The sequence below is a fragment of the Amblyomma americanum genome, chromosome 1 (genome assembly GCF_052857255.1).
Source record: "Amblyomma americanum isolate KBUSLIRL-KWMA chromosome 1, ASM5285725v1, whole genome shotgun sequence".
Lineage (NCBI taxonomy): Eukaryota > Metazoa > Arthropoda > Arachnida > Ixodida > Ixodidae > Amblyomma > Amblyomma americanum.
Window position 1 is genome coordinate 314263811 of NC_135497.1, and position 16918 is coordinate 314280728.

Consider the following 16918-nt stretch of genomic DNA (forward strand, 5'->3'; position numbering starts at 1 on the left):
GCCCAGACCAATGGGGCTCCTGAATAAGGGACTCCACCTAGTGCTGTAAGGGGAGCGGCCCACTAGAGATTGCTCCCCATGCAAACTCTCTGCAATTTTGAAATAAATGCTTTCACCACCACCACCACCACCCCTGAGCACTTGTTCACTTTGCTTTGTTTTGTGTAGTCAAGTGCAAAGGAGTTAGATGAAAACTGCACACCCAAGCAATTCCCAAGGATGCATCCAATGGCAAATCTGCCGCTTCACGTCCACGCCCAAAAATGCCACATGTTGATGCTTTGTAGTTTTGTTGGGTTTTATGGCGTATAAGTGGCGTATGGCTACTGCACGTCAAACACGAGTTTAGAAATATATGTGACTGTTATGCTACGGACAACTAGTTTTTAAAATGTTAGTCTGTTTATGACATGCCCTTCTTTTAGGAATCTAACAACCCATGACAAGTCTACAACTGCATTTACTTTTTACAGCAAGTTCGGAAACAGGACCAAGAAAAAGAGGAATGACTCATAGCAGGGAAGGAACGGAACAAGAACAGCTGTGCCACAACCACCCCTCTGCCATTCCTGCACCAACTGCAAGACCCAAATGGGCCAGGTCCACATACATAATACCACCACAGACAGCACATACTTGACAGTGCTTGCCCTCATTAAGATGAGCAACCGTCAGTTGCGTTAGTGTGTAAGCATGTGACATCTCAATGAAACACCACTCTCTCTATCATTCCCTTTTCTCAGCCACACCATTGCTCTGTCAGAGCTCCTTACCATGAAACAGCTGGAGGTTGCAGCTTCTGTGTTTGTATCATCCATATTGGCGTGGAAGCATGTTTGAAAGACCTGAAATTCTACACATTGTGTGCATTACATGAATTAAGTCTATTTTATGCATTCATATCATAATGAACTTCATATTAGCCACGATAGCACCACTGAAATTCTATTGTATTTCTATTTGAAGTGCCTATCATAATATATTAGTACTGAAGAGTTGTTTATTGTAACGCTGAAAGGGCTGGTGGCGTAACCGTGGCACGAACTGACCCAGCAGTGGCGGCACCAGTACGGACTTCCAGAGCAAGCTCGAACTGTCAAATGCGCGCGGCAGCCGGTCGCCGAGGTCGGCCATACCTCTTCGTCGTTAGTGTTGGCACACTGTCGTCTTCTTCATTGCAGTACATCCATTTATCAGCATTTCTACGTGCTGCATGTCAGTTTAACATGCCATTTTCAATAAAAAACAACAAAATCAGCCTGCAAAAAAAAAGCCTATTCTAATCATCGTAAGGAAAGAGTTAAACTAAAATCAGAAGAACAGATACCATCTCCAGATACATACCTTGGGATCAGCTAGCACCCATAACGTCAGCCTCTTCTCACGAGGTGCCAGGGAGCCCAGTGCCCCAAGCAGGTTGTGCTCCTCTGGGAACCGCACAAGCGCCCTGGAGAGAGGCAGCGCATGGCCTGAGGTTGTGCCAGCACATGCTCCCAGGTCGCGACACGTGCAGCAGCTTCTTCCTCTAGAAGCTCTAGGCGCAGGTCCTGACACGAGAGGCACTCAACAGGTGCCAAAGAGCTTAGTTCTGCCTCCAGGGATGCGCATCGCTCAGCTATGCTCACGCTTTGACTCTGCACACATAAGCCCATCACAGAGCACAGCTGCAGAAGTCATGTGACAACAGTCCCGGTTCCACAAATGCAGTTACACACAGCCGCTAGTACAGACTCATCACAGCTGCCTGGAATTAGCAAAAACCACATTAGCACACCGCTTGCTAATGACTCTGCTGGCCTAGCGATGCATCATGTACCCAAACCAAATGGTGGACAACTGCGCAAACTCAAATATCCCGTCACAAGGCAGTGTGTGGTGTGGGACACAATGACAACTCAGAAAGGAAAGGAATTGAAAGCCCAACATGTTCATGCCATGCCATTACTGGAAACTGACAGGCTACTGCAGTGCTATGACAAAAGATAAGAACGCTGTTTCAACCACAGCTTGGTAAGAGCCGGCACTCTTCTCACAAGCTGCTGTTGTGCCACATTTTTGTGCAAAACAAGTTTACTCAGCTCTCCTGAGCACTAACCATTCTACTTCCAGCACCAAAAGCTACAAATTCATGAAAACTCATTAACTCGCACATTCACACAGAAGCCCGAATTGGCAACGTCAGCTGCTTCAAATTTTTGCAAAACCTACCTACACTCATCTAAAAATGGCAAACGTCATGGTTCTTTTTTTTTCATATCTTCAGGCAAATATACTCACACCTACCAGAATAGAATCCGTTTACTATAAACAGACAAAAGAGAAGGTACTGCAATAGTGCCAGGTTGTTTTAACAGCTGAAGAAACAAAATAAACATTAATGTTTTCCGCACTTGCATATAAATCATTAGATGGCAAGTCAAACTACCACACAGTATACTGACACAATGGTTAGGCCCTTTAGTAGCCACTTACATGCGTTCCAAGTGTTATCTTAACACTGTGATGCCCTGCACACCACATTCAATATGGACTGTACTAATGCCAATACTTTTGACTTCTACAACTAGGAAAATATCACACCACTACAGTATTATATTTCTTAACGCATTTCTCTAAACAAACTCAAATTGTCGGCTGCCCTAGATAAGACCTGCTGTAAGATTGCTCACACCAAAAGCACTCTCCTGGCAAATCAACCTAAAATTTCAATGGATATACTGCTACAAGAAGAGGAGATGGAATGGCTAAAATTTCACTGCTTACTTACTGCAAGGGCTTGCACATGCGTGTATAGTTTTATCAATAAATCCATTCAAAAACTAGCCTAACGTGCTAGCTTTTATTTACACCACTTTTATTTACACAACAAAAAGATTAATGCTACAAAATTTCTATATTCCATTTTCATTGCCTGAGAATTATAGGGTTAAATAGCCATAATCTAACTTATTCACTTTAACCGGTTAGAAAAGTCTTGACCATACTGTCACATAGCTTTTTAATGTCCTTTGTTCATGTGCAAAGCCACCGGCACGCAGCTTTGTAACTTTACTTCTGGTGAGGGATGCAACGAGATTTATAGGAAATGTTTGTAGCTGTGCGCAATGCGTTCTACGTTGTTCGAGAAAGCTGAAGGTAATTACCATGCCTTATCTCAAAAGTTCGTCAGCTTTAAACTGAGCAAGGCCGAGAACGGCAGTGATTGTGTAGTACCATTTATGATGATGTACACATATGAAAATAAATAAGGTAATTGTGAAACCTCGTTATAGCAAATAAGTAAAGAATCGTAAAATAGTTCAGTACAGTCAAAATTTGCAATACAAAACTCCACCAAAAACTCGAGCTCGAGGTGCAGAATTTAATCAATGAAAGCAAGGCAACTTGGAGAGACCTTTTGCATAGCTTAGGCACTGTTTCGAAGCCGCTTGCGGCGAGTGCGGAGGCCGCAAAAAACAGTGACAGACGGCAGTTAAGTTGGCTTTCCTGCAAAGCAACGCAGCACATAATGGCAACAAGTCAAATGTCAGCCAGGGTGGCTTCCTTGCACTACAGCGCTGTCGCGTAAAAAATCGAATGCCTAGACAAAAGCTATTGCCGTTTACGCCACCTCTGCTCCATGACAGTCGACATGAGCAGAGGATGGCTGCTGGAAAGCTACGACAACCAACCATGTCACTGGTTCCGGGGCACTATCAACAAGTCCTCGAGGGTAGCATTGGAATCGTACTTCATATGTGTTGACCACCGGTGATTGATGCATAGTGGTGCGGTAACGAAAGAGTTAAACAACACTGTTTATTAGCACGGAAGTAAATGCAAAGCACTCTTTTCACGTGTTTTCTTAGACTAGTACACCTGGCAGTTGTCTCTGAAATCACTGCAGTGTTTGGCAGCATTTTCATTTTCCACACTCTCAGCACAACTGGTGACATCACCATAGAAACCTTGATAAGCAGCTTAGGATGGTATTTACTATGATTAAAGAAACAGGGACATCAACGTTCTCATCGGAAGTACTTTTATTTGAAATGGTGCATGAGATATTGCTGTGTACCAATTACCTGTGGAATTTACCTGCACCTGCTAATTAATTTATAAATTTTTTCCATGAAGTTGTTTCGGTTTACTGCCAAACAGTGGCCATGATGTCATGCATGAGCCGAGACAACATTAAGGTCACATGAGACATAGAAAAACTGCAATAAAATTGCTTTGTTGTTTTAATTCACTCCGCCTATCACTCCAGCCCTCTTCAACAGCCATAATGACAACAAATGAACAAACTATTACAATAGAATCCCTCTAAGAAAAACTGGAAGGGACCAGGAAATTTATTCACCTTGTCAGTAGTTTGTCTTGACAGAAGAGCCCCTAATAAAAATATGTGAATGTGCTAGGTGTGGCCATATATATGTTATATGAAAACAATGAATAAAATAGCCTTTGAGAGAGAGGATAATAGCAAATGGAGCATTTATCGTAATATGCATGAAGTGAGCTGAAGACAGAGCATGAAGCAAGCTTACGCTATCATACTTGAAATGGCATTGGTATAGTTTTCTTTTCTCACCACTTCTTTTTTCTCACTAAATGCGGCTGCTATTTGTGTGTGTTTGTGTTATTTGGCTGTATAAACCTTACTCCAAGTGTTTCGAAGGTGCGCAGCAGTGTAGCCGTGCACCTCTCTCTAATCTCTCTCCTTCTGCAACATAGCTGTTAATAACTCCACGAGCAGGCACATCTCGTGCCTTTCTGTACTCCGCAGGCAATGTGAGCAGCACTAATATCTGGCTATCTCGGTGCTGGAATCATGCGTGTTGCAACACCGAGCCTGTTGAAAATGCGGCCCCAAAGTTTTTAACCCTTTCTGGAGCTTAATTAAACCTTAAAGGTTTAATTAATTAAACCTTAAAGGTTTAATTAAGCCCCAGGTCGACGAGCAGGTGCACTTTGCGAATATGCTCATTTTATTCTATGGGAGACAATGAGCGGCACATGACAAGCGTGCGATGCCGAGATGTGACATGCAAGCGCAGACATGATGGTGCCATGTCAATTCCACACCAGCAAGAGAACGTTCCCCCAAGAAAGCGTGTTCCTGTAAGACGGCTTCCCCACAGTTTTGTTTGAAGCGCAGAAAGCATCTAGTGGGGATGCTCTTATAGAGAAGCATTTTATATATATTTTTTTTCTTTGCTCAATGCTGTGTGGACGCCCCGTGAGTGCCGTTACACGCAGTCGCTGCGAAAGGTCATCGTAACCAAAGTACACGTGAAACAGTACGTCTTAAGTGGATTTTTTTTTACATTGAGTCCTATGGGAAACCAACCAAATTCTCTCACTTGTTCACCTTATCCAAGAATTCATCTTAACAGAGTTCGTCTTAATGGGAGTCGCTGTAGATAGCAATTTTTGCGTCCTTTACATAACCTGAACATTGTCTCAACACACCTGCGACGCCATAGCCACCATTCAGATGACTAAACCAAAACAACATGAGAAAGAAAACTTTATTGTAACTTATTTCCTGGGCTTAAACGAACTCCACGTCACGATCCACAACAAAAATTTGGTGTGTCTACTACTTTAAGACAGGGTGTTTGGCTCAACTTGGGCATGGAGTGCACTGCTGGACATCCAGCATACTCAAGACACAATACTCAATCAAGGACTATGAAAACAACATGAAATCAATTATTAACGTACCAGTGCATGCAAGTAGTGCCAAATGCAGTGGCAAAATTTTTCTTTATAAACAATAAACAATTAAAAGCTCTCAACCATGATCAAATGGTCAGATGACCTTTTGTCAGCTTATTTTCCAATATACAACCTTAATTCTATTAAGTATGGCATGCTTATCCTGTCAGCGAAGTATTCCATTTTCTTGCAGATTGCAGTTTAAGTTGCGGCATACATGTTCCACCCATCATGAGTGCCTTTAAAGCAAAACTTCCTAGGTTTGGTCAGAATAAAAAAGCAATGAAATGAGCAGTTTTAAAAGCCTCTGCCATCCAAAACAAACCTGGTTGGAGTTCGCACGGATTGAGTCTTTCACCATGTCCTCCACACGCTTGTTTGCTTGGGCCTTGAGATTAAGGATCATGGAATAGGTAACATGGAACCGCAACTACAGTTCTGTTGGCCGACCCAGCCACATGGTCTGCAGCTGCGTTGACTCCGGCACATCCCCTTTGCATAACAGCAACACTGTGCCCGTCTCATCCTTGCCACGACGCCCAGCCCTGCAGAGATACTTTGCACATGAACTGAGATTTCCAGTTTAAAAACAGGCAATGCTTCTTTTTTTTTTGCCACCAAAAATTGCTGGTATGATAGGTTTTCACACAGAAGTGCAAACAGGCACTGTGTTTTTACCTTCATTTCTATGGCCACTAGAACAGGCTTCTAATTTAACATTTGGGGCAGCTACTATCTCTATTGACCAGTATAACCATGCCATTCGTGTCGCACTTTCCACCCTGTAGGCATCACAATGGCCCAGCAGAGTGAATACAAAGCTTTTGAATTTCATTTTCCACACACCCTAACATAATAACTGAAACCTAATCAACATGACTGATTAAATTACAACACCACACTTCGTGTAAATCAACAGAGGAGGAAGCCGATAGACGACGTTACCAAAAGTGCACTTTCATTAGCTGCAACCACTGGACTCATTAGCAATGATGTATCATTACCATAGTGAGTAAAAATTGTCCATAAAATTTACCCACAGAGCTGAAATCTTAACTGCTACTTTGCTGACATATAATAAGCACTGCAATGCAAACATGCAATCAACAGTGCACATAGTGCGCTTGTTCAAAAATCAGTGTGCACAGAAAACATGGAGCTGATGATTATGGATTTTTATGGCGCAAGGGCGTCTATGGCCAAAGAGCGCCATGGCATTTTCCAAGCATTTCACCCCTTACTAGCCGAGCACAAGGCCAGGGGAAAGCTTGTACCCATTGTACCAACGGTGGGTACCCGGCGGCACTGGGGATCGAACCCCGCATGCAAGGCAGATGCTCAACCACTCGGCCACCGCTGCGGTAGAAAACACGGAGCTGGCAAGCACTATATAGTAAATAAAAAGGCATATGACCCACCTCCATGATACGCTGGTGCATCATAAATAATACAGTAAAAGCTCGTGAATTCGAACTCGAAGGGTACTGGACAATTGTTCGAATTATCGAATGGGCGCTAGAATGAGCGGTTATAGCACCCTACCGCGCGGGCAGAACCCGAAGCAGTCGCATCTAGACTAGTTATCGCGAGCTAGGCGCTACTACACATTTGTGGCGGGCATATTCTGAGAATTAAATTCATCCGGTCCTAGTGGCAACTGAAACAAGCTGACTGGACAGTTATGCGCCAGAAAAACGTACTGGAATGCATTCGCGTGAGCAGCTAGCTTTAGTGCTGGATTATAAGATGCTATTTATGCTCCAAAACATGTTTATTGGAGGGGAAGGGGCGTCAAAATTGAAAGTAATCGGCGAAGTGCATTTACTTGCCTTTTTTCTGCAGAGACTCGATCAGCATCATCTGCAGCTTGTCCAAAGCTCTAGTGCAACGTGAGAGTACTCACCGACAGAGCAGTGGCGTGCTGCAACATCGAGCGCATGACACTACTTTATGTGCACTTGACGGTGGCACAGTCTCGTCGCCGGCGTCGGGCTTATCACTGTCGGCTGTTCTCACTGCATGCGAGCCCTGTGACATCTGCTGGCAACATGCAGCCCCAATTATATCGGCGTCACTCAAGGGCTCCAACATCTCCAAGCTGCTGTCCACGTAACTCGCGTTCGCGGCACCATCAAAAGCTGTCTTCACCCGCAGCGCCATACTACGTTGTTTACATCACGTGATTGCGACCCAGCGACCGCAGCACAACGAAAACGTGGAACGGCTCGCGCCTACTCCTGAAGAACATGCAAGGTAGATGTACCGCCTTGGAGCGCAGGCGACCTGATAAAGCCAAAATTGTATGCGCCGACGGGGCCGTATGCAGTGGCGGCGCCATGCGGCGCCTCGTAGAACCCGCAGCGAAAAAAAAAAAAAATGCAGCGCCGGGCAGGCGGTTCCGGCGGCGTGCGCTCAAAGCAGACGACACGGGGGTTTGCTTCAGCGGGCACTCCGTGACGTTGTATTTCTGCGCCCTTTAGTCAAACAGCAACAGTTCTTGTCGGTGTCTGTCCGAGGGCCGTAATACTAACAGCGCTGCTACGCGCAGTGCGGCCTCCTTCGGAATTTGCTAGACTAAGATGAGACGCAGGTGTTTTGTTCGAAATTGACAAAGCGGTTACAAGTGTTGCGGGGCCGAGCGGGAGCAACACGCTCGACCGGTTGCCTTGGCAACCGGAACGGCAGTAGTTTCTTTCCAGGCGGCCAGGCGCCGCCAGCATGATAGTGACAGACAGCGGAGTTTCCACTCCTATATAGTCTTCCTCCGTGCCCTCTAGCAGACGACACACAGGCAGCACAGAATTTTCTTGTGACTGCTGTTGAAGCAAAAAGTATGCCTTCTGGTGCGCTGTTTCTTATATTGTTTGTGTGGTGTATTTAGTGTTACCGTTTGACAAGTGACGCGTCGATGACTGCAGTTGCTAGAGGGAGTAGCAAGGAAACTGCATTGCTGTTGCGTTCCGTTTTGAATGTCCAGTCAGCGGAACAAGAACCCTGGCGTTTCGTTTCATGAAATTTCTGCCGACTTAGAACTCCGGGAAAGAGTGCTCAAGGTAATTAGAAGAAAGAACTGGCAGCCAAACACAACATCAAATTATTCTGCAGTTTGTAGCTTGCATTTCCAGCCAAGGAAATGCTACTGTAGGCAGTTTTACTGCCCATCAAGACAAGGGCGGGCTCTTTTAACCGACTTCAGCGCTCCTAAGAGTGTTACAGGGCCTCAAGAAGTTCGTCGATATCATGCTCAAAGACCGAAAGCATCTTCACAAGACCACTGGACACATGCTTGCTCTACAGTGTGAATAAAATCACGGGTATCCCTGTCCTGATCTGTGGGAACAAGGATAGCGTCATATTATATGCAAGTTCATCAAACCGTTGCTAACAAACCATGCACTTGACATAATAGACAAGAACGCAGTTGCGAAGATGTACATGTGCAACAAGAAACCTCTTTCCCGAAAGTTCTTGAAACTGCAATAATAATAATAATAATAATAATAATAATAATAATAATAATAATAATAATAATAATAATAATAATAATAATAATAATAATAATAATAATAATTGGTTTTGGGGAAAGGAAATGGCGAATTATCTGCCTCATCTATCGTTGGACACCTGAACCGCGCCGTAAGGGAAGGGATAAAGGAGGAAGTGAAAGAAGAAAGGAAGAAAGAGGTGCCATAGTGGAGGGCTCCGGAATAATTTCGACCACCTGGGGATCTTTAACGTGCACTGACATCGCACAGCACACGGGCGCCTTACGTTTTGCCTCGATAAAAACTCAGCCGCCGCGGACGGGTTCCAACCCGAGAACATCAGATCGGTAGCTGCGCCTAGAGTCACTAAATAGTCTTTATTTAGTGACTCTAGCTGCGCCCTAACCACTGAGCAGAAAGAAACGAATTCCGCCGCCTTCATCGCACCGACGCATGTCATTTTTCTTTGTAAGTGCGGACGTGTCTGTGCCTCCAAGCGCAGTTTTTTTAATATTCACACGTCGCTCGCCATGTCTGATACTCCCCTTGTTCCAGTTGTCATTTCATCAACGCACGTATGTGCTTGTCATTTGCAATTGTAGAAATCCGGTCAGTCAGGCCTGCTGTGTTACTCCCGACGTCACTGTGCGCGTGTACAGGAGCCTAGTGAGCTGTGCTTCTAGCGAAAAGAATAGCGATGAGGGGCTTGAGTCTATTTGAAATTTGTCAACGTTATTCAAGGCGGTACCGTTCGGCGAAAGCTCGTCGGAAAAATGACTAGAAACAACGCAGCTAGGCTGCCCTCCAAGATCTGCTTCACCCGATCGAAACATCTCTCGCAATGCTCCGCAGCAAGATTGCGAACAGACGCGCGCTTCCCAAAGTTCCAAGAACATTAGATATGAGGATCGTGCCCCCTGCGGGCCAGCGACTCCCAAGGCAAGTTACCGCGACGTCTCAGCTTCCATCCATTGAGCGCCATATGTAGTCCTCCTATGTCACGGGTCACCTGGCTACAATTGAGAGCTCAAGCAATTCCGGACTTCCTCCTGTCCTTATTCTATCTCATTGATTATTTTCCATTTTTGCTTGTCCGAAGTAGTCTATTTCTTGCCATTGGCAACAGTACAATGTATACGACCATGCATCATGCAGTGTAAATACTTATTTTGCGGCATTTATAGCCACTTCAAGCACTTGCTGCAATATGGATGTTTCGAACACGTTCCATTTGTTGTAAACCGTCCAAACGTTACTGGTTATGCACCAGACAAAAGGTCCTAACGGCATGATAGAACGGGGGCACAGCACGCTGCTAGGTTTCGAAATCGAAACTGATGATCCTCTCACTAATGTTGTAAACCGTCCAAAGGTTACTGGTTATGCAGCAGACAAAATGTTCTAACGGCAAGATAGAACGGTGTGCACCGCACGCTTTTAGATTTCGAAATCGAAACTGATGTTACTTTTTCAGTAATATGTGGAAGTTATCTCAGACTTTTTAAGCATTTGCTGCACTGTGAGAAATTCAAAAACATGTTTTCGCCATTAAAAAATAAAAGTTGTTGCTCAACACCCGAAAAGAGAATGAAACAGAATGATCGGGCGCCGCACATCACAGTCTCCCAGCCATTGAAACCGAAATTGAGGGTCATCTTTTAGCGCCGCCTAGCGGCCAGTCTGCGCAATGTTGAGGCGATCTTGGGGCCCATTGAAATCGAGGAGACGCTTCACAGGCATGTTCTTCAAGAGGCATTGGCTACTACTGCATCATCGGCGCGGGCGAGTACTCCGGCAGCAAAAACGTGCTACGGCATGCACCGGATCGCAGGCTCCGTGAGCCTCGTGCCCCCGGATTTTTTTTCCATAGTTTTACATCTCTGGTAAATTTGGAGCGTGCTTTACTTGTTATGGGTCAACTTCTATCTACGAAGAGCGGTGTCAGCCAGTGGCTCCTGGTTCGAATTAACCGTAGCGGATGCTGACTTGTTCGAATTATCGTGAGTTTTCCCCCATTGCGATTCCCCCATATGCAAGCACGGCACTGTCAGAATGCGCAGTTGTGGGCTGTCCTGGCCAGGCGAGAACTGCATGCAAGCTTCCACTGCATATATGCAAGTTTTTCCCCCATTGAAGGGTAATTTCCGCTGGGATCGCTGCGAATCACTGATCTCGACTAGGTGGCTGGATGCCGCATTCCCGCTTTCCGAAGTAGGCGCAAGTGAAGCCATCGGAAGTTCGGTTGGATGTCCCGGAAGTTCGGTGTCTGTTGTGTATTTCAATGCAAAAAGTCGCCTTTTTCGCCCTTCCGTTCTTAGTTTTTCGCGTTGTTTTCGTGTAACGTCTACTGTAATATCAAAGGAATAAGCAAGCTCAACGCGAGAAATGTGTGCATTGTTTGGGGAACCCTGTAATTTCAGAGAAACCGAAGAAAACAGGCATGCAGGTCTCACCATGCCGCAGCAAAGGGGTACGTGCATTAAACACTATTTTCTGATCTGGTTCTTGTCTTCCGAATGTAATTAGGGGAAGAAGTGGAACGATGATGAGTCTAGGTCATCTTAAAAACAAATTTTCGTGTTGCAAAGAAAAGGCAATGGCGCGGAAATCCTGACACTCGAACTGCCGCTGTCTCAGTTTCGGTTTGGTGGCGGACGATGTCTCTTCTCATCGACGGCAGCTGATGTTTATTGCTTTAGGGTGTCATTTACCTTCCAGACGTTCTTTTAATCTAACTCAATAGCCACGTTTTGTCTACACAGCGCGAGAGAAACGACTGACGAGAAAGGCGAATGCAGCAGCGCATGTGACAAGTGCTGTTAGAAGTCAACTGCACCAAGCATCCCGAATAAAAGCCCATTCAGGCATAATTTGCTACAGTACAAAACAGTACTTGATACGCTCCGTCGAAACAGTAGCACCATACACCTTTTGGACGCGTTAATGCGAACCAGCAGAACGCCGACGGTACCTCACCAGATTGCGGCCTCGCCCTCGCTCAGGTTCGGTCTAAACATAATTCGGTAAAATGGTCAATGCAAAGTCCGCTGCCTAATGAAGGTTTGTACCCATTCTTTCTTACATTTATCCCCCATTGACGGTATAACTTGGCCTTTGAGCGCGACGACGTGCATCACAACAAAGAGCAGAGCTAGCGACGCTAGCGCAACGGGACAACACAGAGCTGAGCAGACGAGGCTCCGTACGTACTGTGTGTAGCGACGTTCAGTCGTCTGCTAGTGTCGTCCCATAGCGATGCAATGGACCCTTATTTTTGAAACGTCTTTCTCGAGGACTTTGCTGCTCTCCTCATGCAGTTGACGGCGCAACAGGTAGGCATTGTCATGAAAAAAGACGAGAACGTCGAAAAGACAAGGTGCTAAGTGGAAAACGAAAACTAAAACAGAAAAACCGTGCTGAGGTCCGAATTCATGCACTGCCAAAGGCTGACTTCCGGGACATGCTGCCCAGCTTGCGGTGGCTTCACTTTCGGCCGCCCGATGCGGCATCCAGCCCCCTAGTGGAGATCAGTGCTGCGAACGTTATCCTTCCCTAGTTACCTTCAATGCCTCCTGACGAACATGCCTGGAGCGTCTCCTCGATTTCAATGGGCCCCGAGATTGCCTCGACACGGCGCAGACTGGCCGCTGGGGGCACTGAAAGATGACCCTCAATTTCGGTTTCAATGGCTGGGAGACTGTGATTCAGGGTGCCCAATAATGCTGTTTCATCCTTTTTTCGGGCTTTTAGCAACATTTTTTAGTTCTTTAACTACAAAAAAACATGTTTTGGGATGTCTCAGCGTGCAGCAAATGCCTAAAAAGTCTAAGCTGACTTCCACGTATTACTGAAAGAGGATCATCAGTTTCGATTTCGAAATCTAAAAGCCTGCTGTGCCCCCCCCCCTTTCTATCAAGCCGTTAGGACATTTTGTCTGCTGCATAACCAGTAACTTTTGGACGGTTTACAACAAAAGGAACGTGTTCGAAACATCCATATTGCCGCAAGTGCTTGAAGCAGCTGGAAATGCCGCAAAATTAGTATTTACGCTGCATGATCGTATACATTGTACTGTTGCCAATGGCAAGAAATAGACTACTTCGGGCAAGCAAAAAGGGAAAATAATAAATGAGATAGAATAAGGACAGGAGGAAGTCCGGAATTGCTTGAGCTCTCAACTGTAGCCAGGTGACCCGTGACAAAGGAGGACTGCATATGGCGCTCTATGGATGGAAGCTGAGACGTCGCGGTAACTTGCCTGGGGAGTCGCTGGCCCGCAGGGGGCACGATCCTCATATCTAATGTTCTTGGAACTTTGTGAAGCGCGCGTCTGTTCGCAATTTTGCTGCGGAGCATTGCGAGAGATGTTTCGATCGGGTGAAGCAGATCTTGGAGGGCAGCCTAGCTGCGTTGTTTCTAGTCATTTTTCCGACGAGCTTTCGCCGAACGGTACCGCCTTGAATAACGTTGACAAATTTCAAATAGACTCAAGCCCCTCATCGCTATTCTTTTCGCTAGAAGCACAGCTCACTAGGCTCCTGTACACGCGCACAGTGACGTCGGGAGTAACACAGCAGGCCTGACTGACCGGATTTCTACAATTGCAAATGACAAGCACATACGTGCGTTGATGAAATGACAACTGGAACAAGGGGAGTATCAGACATGGCGAGCAACGTGTGAATATTAAAAAAAAAACTGCCTTGAAGGCACGGGCACGTGCGCACTTGCAAGAAAAAATGTCATGCATCGGTTCGATGAAGGCGGCGGAAATCGTTTCTTACTGCAGTTTCATGCATTTTCGGGAAAGAGATTTCTTGTTGTACATCTTCGCAACTGCGTTCTTGTCTGTTATGTCAAGTGCATGGTTTGTTAGCAACGGTTTGATGAACTTCGTGCATATAATATGCCGCTATCTTTGTTCTCACAGGACAGGACAGGCGAACCCGCGATTTTGTTCACACTGTAGAGGAATTAATAAGCATGTGCGCAGTGACCTTTGAAGATGCGTTCGGTCTTTGAGCATGATACCGACGAGCCTCTTGAGGCCCTGAAACACTCTTAGGAGCGCTGAGGTCAGTTAAAAGAGTCCACCCCTCTCTTGGTGGGCAGTCAAACTGTCTACGTACAGTAGCATTTCCTTGGCTGGAAATGCAATCTACGAACTGCAGAATAATTTGATGTTGCGTTTTCCTGGCAGTTTTTTCTTCGAATTACCTTGAGTCGTCTTTCCCGGAGTTCTAAGTTGGCAGGAATCTCATGGAACGAAACGCCAAGCTTCTTGTTTCGCTGACTGGACATTCAAAACGGAACGCAACAGCAATGCAGTTCACTCGCTACTCCCTCCAGCAACTGCAGTCATCGACGCGTCACTTGTCAAACGGTAACACTAAATATACCACTCAAATAATATAAGAAACAGCGCACCAGAAGGCATACTTTTTGCTGCAACGGCAGTCACAAGAAAATTCTGTGCCGCCTGCGTGTCGTCTGATAGGATAGATGGATGGAAGGTAGGAGCGTCCCCTTTGAAACGGGCTGATGGCAGTTGCCACCATGCTCAGTTTTTTCCTTTATTTTTGTTTACCTCTTCTGTGTGTCGGTAATAAAATTCGCCATTTTCTTTAAAATACGTCTTCCTACACTTTAAAACTTATGTCACCTCTCTGCTTTTGATCCACCAATCCTCCAATCGCTTTTTGCTAATTTCCACCGGAGATTTATTTGCATGACTATTGTCATCTCTAAACCCTAATGCCTCAGGAAGAGTGACTGTGCCTGCATCGACATCGGGATGGATACCATCACATTTTAGAATGAGGTGTTCTATTGTTTCTACCGATTTATCACACACAGCACATGTGTCACCTTCGTTAAATTTCTTTTTGTAGCTGGGCGTTCTAAGACACCCTGACCTAGCTTGAAAGAGGAGGGCACTGCCTCTTGAAATATCATAAAACGGTTCCTTCCTGATCTGCCTTTTGCAGCATCGATATAGTTCTACACTATGCTTCTTTTTCATTGACTCTATCCAATTTTACCCTCGACGTTTTTAACCTGTCGTTTAATGCTCTTTCTTTCTCCTTCCTCGTCTCTGGCAAACTTACTGGCCAGCTTTCTAGTTCGTTTTTAGCCACTGTGTGTCAACGCTCTTTCTGTACAGGTATTTAAATACCTTAGCTGCCCACCTGTTATCGTCCAACTTCCTCAGGCGTTCCTCATAAATGGATGGATGGATGGATACGGCTGAACCCTTTGCATTGGGCGGTGGCTCAAGCCACCTAGCCATGTCTTGTGAAATTTTACTCCTGTCTTGTTTTTAGCCGCCAATCAGATAACCTTCACTTGGTTACTTCTAACCTCTTAAAATCCACTTTCCCTTCACTATCCCTAAACCCCAATGCCTTGGGTAAGTCAGCCCCGCTGCTTTCTACTGTAGGGTGAAGCCCTTTACAGAAAAGTATCAAGTGTTCAGCCGTTTCCTCCTCCTCTCCGCACGCAATGCACCAAGTGTCTATCTCCTGGTACCTGACTCTATACGTCTTAGTCCGCAAAACTCAAGTCCTGGCCTCAAACAACAAAGAACTTCCCCTACAATTATCATAGATATTTTCTTTGACATTTTCCTGTTTAAAGGTCCGGTATGTTCCCAGTGCCGATTTCGTCAGCATCCCTGTTTTCCACAGAGCTCTCTCTGTTTCTTTAACCTTTTTCTTAACCGATAATTGCTGATTTGCCTCCTTACTGCTGTCCAGATATTTGCTTGTCAATTTTCTAGTTCGCTTTCTCCATTTCGTGTCAACATTCTTTATATACAGGTATCTGAAAACTTTCCTAGCCCATCGCTTTTCCTCCATCTTTCTCAATCGTTCCTCAAATGCTATCTTACTGCTAGCCTCTCTGCTCTCGAAAGACGCCCATTCCATATCACCCTGTACCGCCTGATTTGGTGTATTGCCATGTGCTCCCAAAGCTAACCTCCCTACTCCCCGTTGCCTAATTTCCAGCCTTGCTTGAACATCTGGCATCATACACAGGACCGCATTACCGAAGGTCAGGCTAGGGACCATCACCCCTTTCCAGATCCCTCTTACCACCTCATACCTATTGTAATTCCACAGTGCCCTATTTTTCATGACAGCTGCATTCCTACTAGCTTTATTCATTACATATTTTTCATGCTCTGTCAGATACTCAACACTGTTATTTATCCACACCCCAAGATACTTGTACTCATTCACTACTTTTAGCACGAACTCCTGTATTCTATGCTCGCCGCCCTCTTCATTAAATATCATGACTGCAGATTTTTCTTTACTATACTTGAAGCCTAATCTATCTATCTCTGTACTGCATATGTCTAACAACTTCTGCAGGTCTTCCTTGTTGTCAGCCATTATCACTATATCGTCCGCGTATATTAGTCCCGGTAATGTCTGTTTAATCAATTCCCCTTGCTTGAAAAAAGATAGGTTGAAGCCTAGTCCGCTTCCCTCTAGTTTGGTCTCCAACCCTTGCAGGTACAACATGAACAACAAAGTGGACAGAGGACATCCTTGTCTAAGCCCCCGCTGTATCTCTACAGGCCCTGATACATTTTTTCCCCATTTTATGAGCACTCTGTTACCTCTATATATATCTTTTAAAAGATTAATTACTCCATTTCCCACATCCAATGTGCCCAGTATGTCCCACAAATGCTCCTGACGTTGTCATAGGCTCCCCTAATA

The 16918-nt window shown here is 45.3% G+C and overlaps 1 protein-coding gene across 2 annotated transcripts; it reads right to left on the reverse strand.

The window, feature by feature from the left end:
* Positions 1-1344: 1344 nt before the first annotated feature.
* Positions 1345-7815, reverse strand: LOC144098723 (uncharacterized). Of its 2 annotated transcripts, none has more exons than XR_013307232.1 (3): positions 7607-7815; positions 6029-6248; positions 1345-1447 (listed from the first exon to the last, which is right to left on the reverse strand). XR_013307232.1 is itself a non-coding variant. In XM_077631563.1 (3 exons), exons 2-3 carry the CDS (start codon positions 6107-6109, stop codon positions 1371-1373), a joined length of 345 nt encoding a protein of 114 aa, XP_077487689.1. In that variant the 5' UTR covers positions 6110-6248; positions 7607-7815; the 3' UTR covers positions 1351-1370. The 2 variants fall into 2 exon arrangements, 1 of the variants encoding a protein (XP_077487689.1); XM_077631563.1 differs by having other exon boundaries at positions 1351-1634.
* Positions 7816-16918: the final 9103 nt, after the last annotated feature.